The sequence below is a fragment of the Elephantulus edwardii genome, unplaced genomic scaffold (assembly GCF_000299155.1).
Source record: "Elephantulus edwardii isolate Elephantulus edwardi_28Jun2011 unplaced genomic scaffold, EleEdw1.0 scaffold00012, whole genome shotgun sequence".
Classification (NCBI taxonomy): domain Eukaryota; kingdom Metazoa; phylum Chordata; class Mammalia; order Macroscelidea; family Macroscelididae; genus Elephantulus; species Elephantulus edwardii.
The window spans coordinates 32259592-32276024 of NW_006399762.1; the positions used below are offsets into that span (position 1 = coordinate 32259592).

Consider the following 16433-nt stretch of genomic DNA (forward strand, 5'->3'; position numbering starts at 1 on the left):
TTTCCAATTTTGCCAACACCATTTGTTAAAAAGGCTGTCGTTCCCCCACTTCACTGATTTCATCTCCTTGTCAAAGATCAGTTGACCATAAATAGATGGGTTGATCTCTGGATTCTCAATTCGATTCCATTGATCTATGTGTCTGTCATTGTACCATCCAACTTTCTGAGAAAGCGCCAGACCACCTTCCATAGTGTTTATACCAATTTACATTTACATCAACAGTGAAAATCTCTCAGTAACCTTACCAACATTTGTTGCTTTCTTCCCTGTTGAACTTTGCTATGGCTATTGGGGTGAGATAGTATATCATTGTTATTTCGATTTGCATCTTTCTTACAGAATCAAGGCAAAATGGCATCACACTCCCGAATCTCAAATTCTACTACACAGCTGTAGTGATCAAGACAGCATGGTACTGGTACAGCAACAGACATATAGGTCAATAGAATAGAATTAAGAACCAGAAATCAGCTCATTCAGCTATGATCAACTGATCTTTGACAAGAATATGTAACCAGTTAAGTGGAGAAAGGACAGTCTCTTTAACATGTTGTGTTGGCATAATTGGAAAACCATCTGCAGAAAACTTAAGCAAGCCCCATTCCTCACATCCTATACAAAAAAAACACCTCAATGTGGGTCTGGGACCTATAAATAAAACCAAAGACTATAAAATTCATCAGAGAAAATATAGGAAGAACTCTAACAGCCCTAATCCACAGCATGAAGTCTTCCAAGCATGATGAAAAACCTATAACAAGGAGAGAATAAAAGAGATGAATGAAACCGTCTAAGAATCAAATCCCTATGTCATCAAAAACCTTTTCCAACAGAGTTAAAAGGAATCCCACAGACTGGGAAAAATATTTGGCAATGATATATCTGATAAGGGACTTATATCTAAAATTTATAGAGTACTCCAGAACCTCAACATGGAAAATGTAGACAATCCAATCACAAAATGAACACAGAATATGAATAGACATTTCACCAATGAGGACATTCAGATGGCATACACATGATGAAATGTTCAAAATCCCTAGCTATTAGAGAGATGCAAATTTTGAGAATTTCTTAATGTGTCTGTTGGCCATCTAAATGTGAAGTCTTTTCATGTCTTTTGCCCAATTTTTATTGGGTCATTGGTCTTTTTCTTGTAGATACCCTATAGTATCTGAAAACTTCTATTATGGAACTTGTCTGAAATGTCATTGCCAAATTTCCACCCCAAGTTTGTATACTTTATAGTTGATGTGCAATTTTGTTATTGTTGTTATGTGTTGTTGAGTCACCTGCAGCTCATAGTAATCCCATGTACAAAAGCTCTGAAGTCTGTCCTGTCCTGAGCCAATCTTACTGATTCCAACAAACCTTTCCCCATTGCCCTAGTTACTGTATAAATCCATCTTATCCAGGGTCCTGCACTGTTTCTCCATCCTTCCAAGCATGATGTCCTTCCAAGCATGATGGCTCCTGGCCATGTACCAAAGTAAGTGAAACAGAGCTTCAAAATCCTAGTCTCCAAGAAAAAACTTAGTTTCACTGTCTCCAAGAAAGACTTATTGGTTTTTTTGGCAGTCCGTGGAATGTTCAAGACTCTTCTCCAGTATTACAACTCAAAGGGTTCAATTCTGCTTCTGCCATCCTTAGTCATTTTCTAGCTCTCTGATACATAGCAAGTAATTGTGAAAACTGTGGCCTGGATAAGGTGCGTCTTAGTCTATAGACTGACCACCATTGCTTTTCAGTACTCTGGAGAGGTCCCTGACAGCATATTCTCCAGTGCAATTTGTCATTTGATTTCCTGACTGTAGGTGCCACAAGTATTGATTCTGGAGCTGAGTAAGCTATAATTGTTAACAACTTCAATCTCTTCTCCATCTATCATGATGCTGCCAATTGGCCCAGTGGTGAGAATTTTTGTCTTTTTAATATTGAGCTTCAATGTATATTGAAGACTACAGTCCTTGACCTTCTGCAGCAAGCACTTCAAGCCACCTGCAAGCAAGGTTATGTCATCTGCATATCGCAGGTTGTTGTTGAATCTCTCTCCAGTCCTGATGTCACATTCCTCCTCATAAAGCCCAGTCTCCTGAATGATCTGTTATGTGTACAGTTTGGAAAACATATGGTGACAGGACACATACCTGACACGCTCCTTTCCTGAATTTGAACCATGCAGTGTTTCCTTGCTCTGTTCTGAGGACTGCTTCCTGGTCTGAGTATAGGTTTCACATAAGGACAATTAAGTGTTCTGGGATTCCCATTCTCCTCAAGGTTAGCCACAGTTCGTTGTGATCCACTCAGTCAAATGCCTTTGCATAGCCAATGAAACACAGATAGCCATTCCTTTGGCACTGTTTTCTGCCAAGATCCATCTGACATTGATGATGATGTCTTTAGTGCCATGACATCTTGTAAATCCAGCGTGTGTAAGTTTATTTGGTTAAAAATCAAACCAATAAAGATTGACAGTAAGAGCAAAATCCAGAGTAATTCTTTTTTCCCAGACACACATACTTCAAACCTCAGATTGAATTTTTGCTTATTTGTTTGTATATTGCCTCTTATACCTACCAGGGAGCTCTGGTGGCTTAGCTCACATGGAGTTACACCTATCCGGCAGTTTGAGTCTATGAGTGATTGTGCAGGAGGAAGATAGGCAATCTCCTCCTGCGCTCCTCAAGGTCTTCAAAAACTCATAGACGGTCAGCTCTGAGTAGGTTCTAACTTGGTGACAATAAGTTTTTTCAGCATATTTATCAGTAATCAGAAATTTTTTAAATCTTGCATCCTAAGCAAATCACCCAACTGTCCCTTACTTTCCATTTCTGAGGATATCTCTTGTACATTTTTTTATCAAGAACTTCACTACTGAGCTATAAAATTCCAAACAAATCCTCTAATTCTGGTAGTTTCTTTCTCTACTCTTTGCAGTTTGACCATATTATTAGTGAAATTCAACTTTCAACCTATTAGTTCCCTGCTTTAAATACTTAAAAGTACAGTAATATTTCATTCACAGCAAAGATGAGAAGGTAAAGGAACAGGGAAACTAGCATGCAGAAAAACAATGTAACTAATGTTATTGATCAATTTGTGTAGACCTTCTCAAAAGGGAAGCCTAATTTTCTGTGTAAACTTACACCAATAACAATAAAAATAATAGTTTAAAAAGTACTAGATTGTGATGGCTACTATCTGGAAGGTCAGTGGGAGAAAGGTATGGGTTTCTGCTTCAGGAAGATTAAAGTCTTGGAAATCCTGTATGAGAGCGCAACTCTGACCTACAGGGTCACTACAAATTGGAATAGACTCATCTGCAGTGAGTAGAAAATAAAGTCTATACTCATTTACTAGGTTCAAATTCAGTCTAGTTTTAAAAGTTATGCACAAATTAATCCAAAATACTATCACTATATTAATTTATAATCTCAATAAATTATGTAAGAATTTTGAAAGATTGCAATATGGTGGCATATGGTTACATGTAATGCACTGGTAACTGAAAGATTTGTAGCTCAAAATCACTATCTGCTGTTTGGGATAACCTGAGTTAATCTCCTCTCATTAATATTTACTGCCTGGAAAGCCCAGTGGAAGGCTCTCCATGATTTAGAATCAACTCAACAGGTTTGGTTTTGTTTCGTTTGGCATTTTGTTTAAGGACTTGAGCAGAAATACTTTTTTCCCCCTGTTTTATCTTAGAAGGTGGGAGGAAGAGATTGAAAAACAAAAGTGCAACAAAAATCAAGGTGTGATCATAAGCTTAGTACAGAAGCAGAGGACAATCTTTGCAAAGCAACCTGAGGTATAAGTATAGTGTTGATTTATAGGTAAGGCAAAGGAGCCAACTTCAGGTTGTTACCAAATGTTAAGAGATGCAAATGTTTCAATTTCTCTTGACAATCAGGGAAACAAATTGAGAAAAATAGGAAACTGTAAAAAAAGGAAACACATCAAAATAGATATTCTAGGCATTCAGTGAGCTGAAAAAGACTGGTATTGACTATTTTTAATCAATTCTATGATCTACTATGCCAGAAATGACTAATAGAAGAGAAATGGTGTCACATTGTTTTGCAAAAAGAACATGCCAAGATCTATACTACAATAGAATGCTGTCGCTGAAAGTGTAATATCCACGTGCATACAAGAAAGATATGTAAATATGATTATTATTTAAATGTATGCATCAACCACTAAATGCCAAAGATGAAGAAATTTAGGATTTCTACCAAATTCTACTGTCTGAAATGGATAGAACATGAGGTCAAAATGTATTAATAGTAACTGGTGACTAGAATAAACATTTCATCACAGCTGTCATGAATATTCCATAGACAAAAGAACAAATTGATATGTCTTGGAAAATGTGCAGCCATAATACTCATTAGAGGCAAGGATGATGAAGCCTTGTCTAACATATTGTGGGCTTGTTGTTAGGAGGGGCTATTCTTTGGAAAGGGACATCAAACTTGGAAATGTGCAGGGTCAATCAAAGAGATGGATTGAGTAAGTGATTGTAACAATGGGCTCAAGTATGTCAGCAATGATAAGGATTGCCTAGGATAAAATTAGTTTCAGATCTGCTGTTTATAGGGTTGCTATGAGTCATACTACACTCAACAGTACCTAAAAACAACAAAAGAAAGAGCATAACAGAGATCATGAGGATGGCACAAGATAGGGCAAGGTTGAGATTTGTTGTGCATAGGGTTACTATGAGTCATCATAAACTTAATGATGTCTAACAACAGAAACAACAGCACCTTGCACCTTTGTAACTAACAACAAAATGTAATTTTAAAATACAATAAATTTAAAAGTTCTAGGTAGTGCTGTGGTTAAAGGCATGAATGCTAACTAGAAGGTCATTGGTAGAAAGATGTGGCAGTTTGCTTCTGCAAATAACAACAACAACAAGTATAATATCCTTTTCCAAGGAAGAGCCTCTCCTAGCAATATAGGACATTGTGTTTGGGATGTGAAATGTTGATGAAAGAGCAGAAGACCTTCAACCAGATGAGTTGACACAATGAATGCAGTAATGACATCAAGTGTGCCGGAGATGATGAGAGTGACACAGGATAATTTGTTCTTTTGTTTATAGAGTCACTCTAAGTCATACTAGATTTGATGTTACTTAAAAACCAGAAGAATGTAAAGGCTGAAAGCAAAGAAAGTTTAGTAGTTGGAAAATACAGCCTAAGAGATATAAATGAAGTCAGAGATCACATGATAGAATTGTATAAAGTCAAAGACTTACTACTTGAAAATTCTTTAACAAAGACATGAAACCCCATCAAAGACAACTGTATACATGGATCTTGCTTGATGGAATGTACGGGAAGCTAAATTACTATAATCTGTGAAAACAGACAGTGGAAAACTCAACATCAGCAGTGAGAGCAAGCTTAGAGATCAACTATGGAACAATCAATTGCTTATATGCAAGTTTGAACCAAAGGTCAAGAACATAAAAACAAGGTTACAAGTGCCAAATATGACCTTAAGCTTATCTCACTTGAACTTAAAACCATCTTAACAATAGATTTGGGATTTGCTACATTGAACACCAACAACAGAAGACCAGGCAAGGTTTAGGATACTATCTAGGGTATCAGCTATAGAAAAAGCAAAAGATCAATCATTTAAAATGCAAGAAGGAAAGAAAAAGTCAAAATTAATTTTAAGATAGACTTAAACTTGCTCTTGTAGGCAAGAGAAGTTAGAGCAAACAAAAAGAATGATGAAATAAGAAAGGTGAGTAGAAGATTTTAGAGGGTAACTTGAGAAGACAAAACAAAGAATTATAATTAAATATGCAAAGACCTGAATTTATAAAACTGAAGCAGAAGAACATTTCTCAAGCTAAATGAACAAAAGAATAAATTCAAGCTTTGAGTAACTATAATAAAGAATTCTATAGGCAAATTATTGAATGACACGGAGGCATCTAAAGAAGATGAGTTAATGTTCCTGTAACAAAAAGAATTGGTTGACACAGAACTATTTTAGGAAGTAGCATATTATTAAAAAGCAAGGTTACTGAAGAAGTCCTAGCTGCACTGAGACTATTGACAAAAAAAAAATGAGGGTTCAAGAATTGATTAAACATTGTTGTTGTTAGTTGCTGTCAAGTTGCTTGCGACTCATAACGACCCTATGTACAACAGCCCTAAACTCTGCTCTGTCCTGTGCCAATCAGGCTGTCTCTGATACACCCATCCTGATTACCCCAGTCACTGAATCAATCCACCTCATAGAGTGCCTTCCCCTCCTGCGCTGTCCCTCCACCCTACCCAGCATGATGTCCCTCTCCAAGGACCGATCTCTCCTTACAACATGTCCAAAGTATGTCAGATTGAGCCTCAGAACCCTTGCCTCCAAGAAGCCCGGTTTAACCCTTTCCAGGATGAATCTGTTTGTTTTCCTAGCAGTCCATGGTACCCTCAGTACTCTGAGATATTTTAGCAAACGGATGTAGCCTTGGCACATGTTCATTCATGTATGGCAAAAATTTGGAAGACAGCTTCTTGAACAGTTGATGGAAAGAGATCTGTATTTGTGTCTATTCCAAAAAGTGGTGATTCAGAAACTATGGAAATTATTGAGCAAGATTATTAATATCAGACACAAGTAGAATATTGCTGAAAATTCTTCAAAAATGGCTGAATGCTAGACAGGGAATGCCAGAAATTCAAATCAGATTCAGAAGAGGCTACGGAATTAAGGATATCATTTGGACCTTTGCTGATATCATTTGGACCTTTCTTGAAAGCAGTGAATAACAGAAAGATATTTACTTGTGTTTTATTGACTATGCATAGGCCTTCAACTATGTGAGTCATAACAAAGTCTAGCTTATATTGAGAAGAATGGAAATTGCATATCACTTTAATGATATTCTTGTGGGATCTTCATGTGAACCAAGAAGCAGCTGTTCAAACAGAACAAAGCATTACTCCACGTTTTAAAACCAGAAATTATGGCAATCAGAATTATTTCCTTTCACCATACTTATTCAATTCAATCCATCAGCTGCTCTACAGGATAAGGATTGGTAATCCCCTCCCATGTGATTTAACTACCTCTGAAAACTCAACAGGGGCAGCTATGGGTTGGTTCCAACTCCATGATATACAACATTCAAATTATAGGACACAAGAACACTTTCCCTAGCCTTGGTCAAACATTCTTCTAGGTTGTATAACCCTGGTCTGTCCACTTGCTGTACAGAGGTAACTCATGATTGCTGTGATGCTGAACACTGTGACAGTGATGTGTCAAATGCGAGAATGATTACCCATGGTGGAGTTTCTCCGATTAAAATAAGCATGGAAGGAGGAGTGGCATTCATTCCTGAAATAATTTTCCTCTGGAAACCCTATGAACTTGGAGAAACAATGAAAGTTACATAAGTGTCCAGGTCTTTTGTTCATAGGGTTGCTATGAGTCGCATACAAATCAACAGCACTTAACAACAAGAACAACAACATATAGAGAGATAAGTTGGTCTAGTGGACAGAAAGTGATGCTACCAAGCTAAAGGTGTGTGCTCTAATCCGTAGCCCTCAGGCCTGTTTTTAATTGTCTTTGGTGAAACATTCTTGTAGGTCGCAAAACCCTACTCTGTCTACAACATTCACATTATAGGACACAAGAACACTTTTCCTAGCCTTGGTCAAACATTCTTCTTGGTTGTATAACCCTGGTCTGTCCACTTGCTGTACAGAGGTAACTCGTGGTTGCTATGAAGCTGAATACTGCGACACTGATGTGTCAAATGCGAGAATGATCACCCATGGTGGACAGTGTTTGGTGGAGCTCCGCAATTAAAACAAGCTTGGAAGCAGGAGTGACATCCACTTCTGAAATAGCTTGCCTCCAGAAACACTATGAATCTGGAGAGAGGATGAAAGTTATGCAAGTGTCCAGGTCTTTCATTCATATAAGTCTCCTATATCTCGATGGCACTTAACAACAACAACAACAAGAAGGGTTATGTTAGGGTAAAAAAAAAAAAAAACCAAAAAAAAACCCACCGAACAAACCCGTCATTAATAACTATGTTATTAATAGTTATAAGTCTGTCTTAGAGATGTTTAAACCAAGTTTCTCCTTGGAGACTAGGATTTGGCAGCTTCATCTCACATACTTTGAGCACATGGTCAGGAGGGACCAGCTTGGAGAAGAACATCATGCTGGGAAGAGTGGAGGGACAGCACAAGAGAGGAAGGCCCTGGATGAGATGAATCAATACAATAACTGGAATAAGGAGAGTAGGTGTGTATCAGGGCAGAGCAGGTGTGAGAGCTGTTGTTTATAGAGTTGCTATGAATCAAAGGAGAATCAACAGCACATAACAACAACAATAGATATCATTTAATGAACATTTTTAAATTGGTATTTTGTTTTTATTATTATATTAATTTGCAAAATTAGAATACATTGTTTTCCAGAACAGATTCTTCTAATTTTCCTCACCCCCCCATGAAATTGCACAATCCACTAATTAATCCTCCACCCCCCTGCACATCCTCATCCCTCTTCTTCCACCCTCCCCGTCCCCACCTTGGATCCTTATACTCATTCTACAGTCATAGTTTTATGCAATTTACTGAACATTTAATCAGGAACTGCATTCTGTTGGTAAATCTAATCATTTTGCAATGTTAGTATTATTCTACACATTCTATGGAAAAGAAAACTGAATTCCAGTGTGTGTGTGTGTGTGTGTGTGTGTGTGTGTGTGTGTGTGCATGTATTATATCATGGAATTGAAACTGACCGATTGCTGACTCTCTGGCAGGATTCCAGATGCAGTTAATTGCTTTAGAGGATATTGCCCATCCTTCTCCCATGGAGCAGCTGCTGGTCTCAAACCATGAGCCCTTGGGATTGCAGCAAAGCTTCTTGCCACTACACCATCCGAGCTCCTTTGATAAGTGGCAGAACAAAATTCCAATCCAGGTTAGCTAGATTGCTTCAGATATTTGTTTATTCCATTTGTTCATTCTGCCTCTAAGAATAATCTTACATTTTTATCCAGTGGAATTCTGGGTATTCTGATTATTTTGAATGTTCAATAACTACCTGCCATATTGTTTATATATCAGAGTGATGTGATTGCTAAATGCAACTCTTTGACTATGCATACAATAGCAAATATACTATTTTGGCAAGGAATCTTCCCTAATAAGGACAAACTCTTGTGTGAAAGGAAAATTTAGTTGGGACATTTTGTTAAGAAAAATTTGGATTTCAGATCAGGATATACGAATAGATTTCTTCCCACATTGATAATGTTATCACATACAAACAGATGGGATTGTTAGGTAGATTGTTAGGTAGATATCTATAAGCAGTTACACATAGAAAAGATATTTTAGAGGATATATAAAAAAAGATTTATGGATAGAAAATATTCCCTATTTTTATTGTAAACTAATAATAGTATTTTCAATTTTATTAAAGAAGAAACTACATGTGGAAATTTTGTGTTTCTCTTTTAACTATTTATTATTTAAATCACAGCCAAAGATTTATATGTTAAAAAATACTAGAGTACCTAGCTATTCAAAGTTCATCAATAAAAATCTTTTACATAAATACTAAATCTTGACCCTTCCCCCATTTATGTTTCTCCTATATTTTACATAGGAAAATACTGCATTCTTTGTGATACCCTTTACTTTATTTCTTCTAAGTTACTATCCACTTTTTTCCCCTTCTGTTTTGAGAACTCTTGTAAAAAAATATCAGACCTGTTGGAAGAAAAGAAAGTACTTCAGTAACCAGTACAAATTTTCATCTTTACATGTATTTTAACTAAAATACTTCTAAAACATCTAAATTAAAAGATAAGTAACATTAGACAAGCCAATTAAAAATGAGGACGGATTGAATAGCCAATGGCATTCTAGTAAGATGTGTTCCTATTGGCAATATAAAAAGTACAAGTATAATTTAGTTGTCTAGGAATTGACATTTACAAGTGAAACATAAGAAGCATTTTTTAGACTCACTGTAAGAAGAGAAACTCTTTTTTTTAAGCCCTAGAGAAACTTCCAAACTCAACTCCTTGCCATTGAATCAAATCTAAATCATGGTTGATTCTCCTACTGATTTTCAGAGGCTGTAATTCCTGGAGGAGATCATCCATCTTCCTTCTGAAGCTGGTATGTTTGAATTGTCTGCCTTTGGGTTGGTAGCATAATTCCCTACCCATTAGGCTATCAACATGCCCTTTGAGAAACTTGGTAGATATTAAAACCTCTTTAAGAATAGATATCTTGTCATAAAGATAATTCACAATAAGCAATTAATTTTATAGGACAATAAGATTGTACACAGTTTTTATGGAATTATCACTAATAAGCACGAGAAAGGCAGCAGACTAAATCTATTTTAGTTCAGTGAGATCGCCTCTTAAAAGTAAAATTTAAGTTATTTTGCCACCAGAAAAGAAAATTAATGGGAGAGTGACAAATTGGGGATAATGATGAATAATGCCATTTTATTTTGAAGAAATACCCAGTGAAGTTCTGGAGGAATTGATGTTAGCTATGATCATGTTTAATATCTACATTAATCACCTGAAAATGGGAGTAAACAATATGTTAATGAAATTTGCAGACGATACTAAATTGAAGGTGCTGCTAGCATGCATAATGACAATATAGATAAAATATTTTGAAAGATTATACATGAACAAAAATTAGCCTTTTCCAAAAAAATTACGTGAATATAATTGGCATAAATAAAAAAGTCATTTAATTAAAGGAAATTCAAAGCATGGATAAGGGACAGAAATAATTTTATACTCTCAGTAGATAATGATTTTAAAAATAATGTAATAGAATGAAGACTAATATAGTATTTGTGAACTAGATGTGCAAGTTTTCACACTGAGAAGAAAATGGTTTATATAATTCTGATGAGACCAATATTTGAGTATTGAAAACTCTGTATAACAATGCATTTAGATGTAAAAATAAATGGAGTTAAATATATCTGAGATGAAGTAGGTGGCAAAAATTACATAGGACTTAGGCTGATAAACTTCTACTGAGAGATTAAAGTAATCTTATATTCTACAAACCCAAGCAAAGTGAATACAAAGGACAGCATATAGTAACTGTCTTGATTAAGGAATTTTTATTTTTTCATTGGCATCAAGTCAGAACTAATTCACAAGTGATGTTCCAGTGGGGTATTTGAAAGCTGTAAATCACAAATGAGATTGCCCATCTTTCTCCCATGGCATTGCTAGTGGATTCAAACCAACATAAATATTGCACTTTTTTCTTTTAGGTTTCTGATAAATCTTTATTAATCTCAAATTTTTCATTGTAGTGAAAATATACGTAATAAAAAAATATACAGACTTAATTTTATGTGGACAATTCAATGATATTGCTTACATTCTTCAAGTTACATAATCATCTTCGCTGTTTCTCTCCAAATCATTGTATAACTGTATATATAATGTCTATACTATTTTAAAAATTGCCTTTCCTTCTCCATTTCACTCCTGGCAATCACTAATCACCTTTAGTTTCTATGTATTTGCTTACCATAAATAAATGTTATTGTTGTGTGCTGTCTCATTGGAAGTGACCCATAACTGACCGTTCACTGCATTTTCAGAGGCAGTAAATCACAGAGAGGAGAATGCCCAGCCATCTCCTGAGCAGCAGCTGGTGGGTTTGAACTGTGTGCCTTTGTGCAGTTTCTTATTACTAGGCCACCGAGCTCCCAATATAGAAACAAGACCAAATGTTCACCTTTTCCACCATCTTTTTTCACTTTGCATAAAGTTGTCAAGTTCATTCAGTTTGAACTTGGAAATTGCTTCTACATTTACCACAAAGACTGGTCTCACTCCTAGTCCTCCACACTTTCTCCACGTAATTTGCCATTTTTTATCATCCTCCTTAGCGGTGGCATGCGTCCTTCGTGAGTGAGCACTGCTTTCTGCTCCTTCCTTGCTCTCTGCATTCCTCTCACACACTCCTGACAGGTTCTTCATCTCCATCTTGTGTAACTGTTTGGACCTTTTCCTCCACTCAATACACAAAGGCTACCTCATATCTTTCTTCATGTTGAATTTTTCCAGCCTTTTCTCCTTCAGACACATCAAGAGACATTGAGCTCGCTTATACAGCCCACACAGACATGCCCATGTGTGGTGATGGTGATTTGCCCAAGTGAGGTTTGTGTTACCATTTTCATCCAGCTGATTCTGCCTCCCACTGAAAAAGTGTATCAAATAAAGTCATGAATGTTTCTGAGAGAAATGACAGCTCAACCTGCTCCTGGGGCAGAATTCACACATATAACAGAAAGAAAGAAATATATAAGTAGCTAAATTAATCATATAAATATGCTTGTTTAAGTAGAACACCTCTTCTTTTTTAACAGTAATTTAAAGTTTATTCCAGCTATAGTGCAGGTTATTCTGATTTTAAGTCATTCCCGAGATACTCTGTCTTATTTATCTCTGTCTGTTTTATAGATTCATCCAATCTCTGCCATGAGATGGTCATCTGTGTTTGGATTGCACAGCAGTGAACAAATGGATAAAAGAACTTTAGAAATACTTAAAGCAGGAGACCAATGTGATCGTAGTATATCAAGACAAATACTGCCACTACTGTTAATATTTGGATGATAAATTCCTTTTTAATTTTTTTTTTCGGGCAAATAAACAAGGAAAAGTTTATTCTATTCACCTTTATTAATACATGTGCTAAAATGGGAGGGAGATTTATTTGCCTTTCCGTGCCTTGATTTTCCTCAGGTAGAATTCCAGCTCCTTGCCCTCTAGCACATAACCATCTGCACGGCCACACTGGCCTGGCCGGGAAGCAATACATGCAAGAAGCTTGCCCTGTTGGAACTGCTCCTCTAGAAGACTGCTGATTTTTGCATTCTTTTTCCTTTCATCGTATTTTTTCTGAGTTCTCTTTGATCGCTTTTTGTTTAAAATCTCTTCCTCCTCAGGAGTCAGCTTAGCCCCGTTCTTGCGACCCAGGGGTAGCGCATAGTGGGACTCATACCACTGGCGGTATGGTGTACTGTCAATGAGCACGATGCAGTTCTTCACGAGGGTCTTGGTTCGGACCAGTTCATTATTGGAGGCGTTGTAGACAACATCAATTATCCTTGTTTTGCGAGTACAACATTCAGAGCCCCAGGAGAAGTTCCCCACATCCAATCTTAGGGCACGGTACTTCTTGTTGCCTCCTCTCACACGAACTGTGTGTATACGTCGGGAGCCAATCTTAGTGTTGGCAGCCGGGCGTCCCAGCTCATACTTCCGCTTCTTGTGGTAGGGCTTTCTCTTGCCCCCGGTCTTGCGGCGCTTGTGCCAGTTGTCCCGGGAGATGCCCATGGCTCCGCGCTGCCTGGAAAGAGAACACCCAAAGCCCTTTTTAATTTTTTTATATAATTTTTTAATTAATTTTACTGAAAGTTTACAGAGACGTAGGGTTTCCATTAATTCACTGTTGCACTTTTCTCCCTGCCCAACCCCCCAATTCACTCTTCTCCTTGAAAAATAAAACTCTTTCATTGTTATATAATCCCTCCCCCCCAAGCCCACTCCACTGTGCAGCCTTCATTCTGGACTCATGTCATGACAATAATACCTAATCATATATCCCTTTTAAGCAGTTCTCTCCCTCATCTGTTTCAATGCAATATACATCATTCATTGCCTCCTTCTCTGTCTTCCCTCAACCCCAATGTCAGTCCTGTTTTACAACAGTGGACTTATGCAATATTTGTCCTTTTGCCACTGAGATACTTCACTCAGCATAATGTCCTCCAGGGTCACCCATTTTGTATAATATTTCATGAGTTCCTTGTTTTTCAATGCTGCCTAGTGTGAATACCACTGTTTCGCTATCCATTTATTTGTTGATGGGTACTTGGGTTGTTTCCAACTCTTTGCTACTGCGAACAAAGCACCAATAAACATGAATGTACATGTATCTGCTTGGGTGGTGGTTATGGTTTCTTTAGTGTAAATTCCCAGTAGTGGAGTTGCTAGGTCATACGGTATTTCTATTTCCAACTTTTTGAGAAGGCACCATACTACCTTCCATAGTGGTTGCACCATTTCACACTCCCACCAACCATGCATAAGGGCTCCAGTTTCTCCACAGCCTTGCCAGAATTTGTTGTTTGCTGCTTTGTTGGATTTTGTTATTCTTATTGAGGTGAGATGATATCTCATAGTTGTTTTGATTTGCATCTCTCTTGGAGATAGGCATTTTCTTCATGTGTTTGTTTTCCATCTGAATATCTTCTTTGGTGAAGTGTTTGTTCATATTCTGTGCCCATTTTGCAATTGGGTTGTTTACCTTTATCTTGTGGTGCTCAAGTGTTCTATAAATTTTAGATAGAAGTCCCTTATCATACATATTGTTACCAAATATTTTTTACCATTCTGTGGCCTTCCTTTTTTACCCTATTGGAGAAGTTTTAGATGTGCATAGGGATTTTACTCTTAGAAGGTTCCATTCATCTATTTTATCCTCTCCTGGTTGTAGGTTTTTCAGGATGCTTGGAAGATTGTTCATGTTGTGGATTAGGGCTTCTAGAGTTCTTCCAACCTTTTCTCTAATGAAGTTTATAGTCCTTGGTTTTAGTCCTAGGTCCTTGATCCACCTTGAGTTTGTTTTTGTGTATGGTGTAAGGTGTAGGTATTGCTTGAGTTTTGTACAGATAGTTTTCCAAATTTGACAACACCATTTGTTAAAAAAGGTTGTCATTTCCCCACTTATTTGATTTCATCTCCTTGTCAAAAATCAGTTGGCCATAGGTAGATGAGCTGATTTCTGGGTCCTCAATTCTATTCCATTGATTTATGTGTCTGTCATTATACCAGTACCACCCTGTCTTGTCCACCACGGCAGGAAGGCATCGATTCTTCTTCTGTCATTCTTAGTCATTGTCCAGCTCTCTGATGCATAACAAGTAATTGCAAAGCCCATGATCTGGATTAGGCCTATCTTAGTTGAATGACATCATTGCTTTTCAGTATTCTGGAGATGTCCCTGACAGGAGATTTTCAGAAATGCAATTCATCTTTTGATTTACTGAATGTTGGTGCTAAGAGTGTTAATTGTGGAGCTATGCAAGTTACAATTTTTAACAACCTCAATCTCTTATCCATCTATCATGGTGCTACCAATTGGCCCAGTGGTGAGAATCTTTGTGGTCTTGATGTTGAGCTTCAATCCATATTGAAGACTACAGTCCTTGACCTTCTGCAGCAAGCGCTTCAGGTCCTCCTCAGTTTCAGCAAGCAAAGTTGTGTCATCTGCATAACATAGGTTGTTGATGAGTCTTCCTCCAGTTCTGATGCCACATTCCCCTTCATAAATTCCTGTTTCCCGAATGATCTGTTCTACATATAGATTGAAAAGTTATGGAGATAGGATGCATCCCTGACACACTCCTTTCCTGATTTTGAACTTTGCATTGTTTCTCTGCTCTGTTGTGAGGACTGCTTCCTGATCCAAGTATAGGTTTCATACAATCAGGTGTTCTGGGATTCCCATTTTCCTCAAGGTTAGCCACAATTTGTTGTGATCCACACAGTCAGAAATAATTTCTTCTTGCAAAAGGAACTGAACAGATAGTGAAAACCCCGTCGAGCTAAGAAGACTTGCTAAGGTGTCAAAAGCTGTTCACTAGCAGCTTCTCCTGTTCTCTGACCCTGAACATATGCAGTGGTAGGAAATTCCACCATGAAGGATATGTTTCAATGATTACAGATGAGCACTGTATCACATTGTGCTTTTGTTTTGGCATACTTACTATTACCCTGATATTTCAATTCTTATATACTCTCTGACTTCTGGCTACTTGTCCAAGATTTTAAGTTAATCTTTTCACATTGCCATACCTTCTTAGTTCCTTCTCTGTCTTGTCTGCCTTCCCACCTTGTGGCTGGCTTCTGAACACATTGACACAGGATATTTATTTTTTGTCATCATTCATGGTTGATGGGATGTTCTACTTCTAACCCTGTGTCCAGCATATCAACGTGGGCAACTGACATAACTGGAAGAAAGCAGATTTCCAACTCTTCTCAAATAATAGATCCTCAACACACAAAAACTGAATTTATAAAATATGCACAGAAAAATGAACAACAGTTAAAGTCATAGAAATTAGAGTTATATAGCTCGTATATGGAGTACTAGTCTTATCATGTCCCACTTCTATGAACATGAGCAAGATAGTTACCCTTCTAAACCTTAGTTTTCTCATCTAGATCATGAAGCAAATAGATTCTATCTTGTGCAAATGCTCTGTAATCATTTCATTATTGCACACAGAAAATTAATATAAATATTATATTCTTCACATATGTTCTAAATTCTTCAACTTGAGATGAATCATTATTG

The 16433-nt window shown here is 37.1% G+C and overlaps 1 protein-coding gene across 1 annotated transcript; it reads right to left on the reverse strand.

Annotated features, from left to right (window-relative positions):
• Positions 1–12775: 12775 nt before the first annotated feature.
• On the reverse strand, positions 12776–13409 carry LOC102851193 (40S ribosomal protein S8-like). The gene has a single exon (XM_006881119.1). The coding sequence runs from the start codon at positions 13403–13405 to the stop codon at positions 12779–12781; it is 627 nt and encodes a 208-aa protein (XP_006881181.1). The 5' UTR covers positions 13406–13409; the 3' UTR covers positions 12776–12778.
• Positions 13410–16433: the final 3024 nt, after the last annotated feature.

Bases quoted from the DNA above. Each gene is read 5' to 3' on its own strand.
- LOC102851193 (XM_006881119.1), bottom strand. From the start codon at position 13,405: ATGGGCATCTCCCGGGACAACTGGCACAAGCGCCGCAAGACCGGGGGC.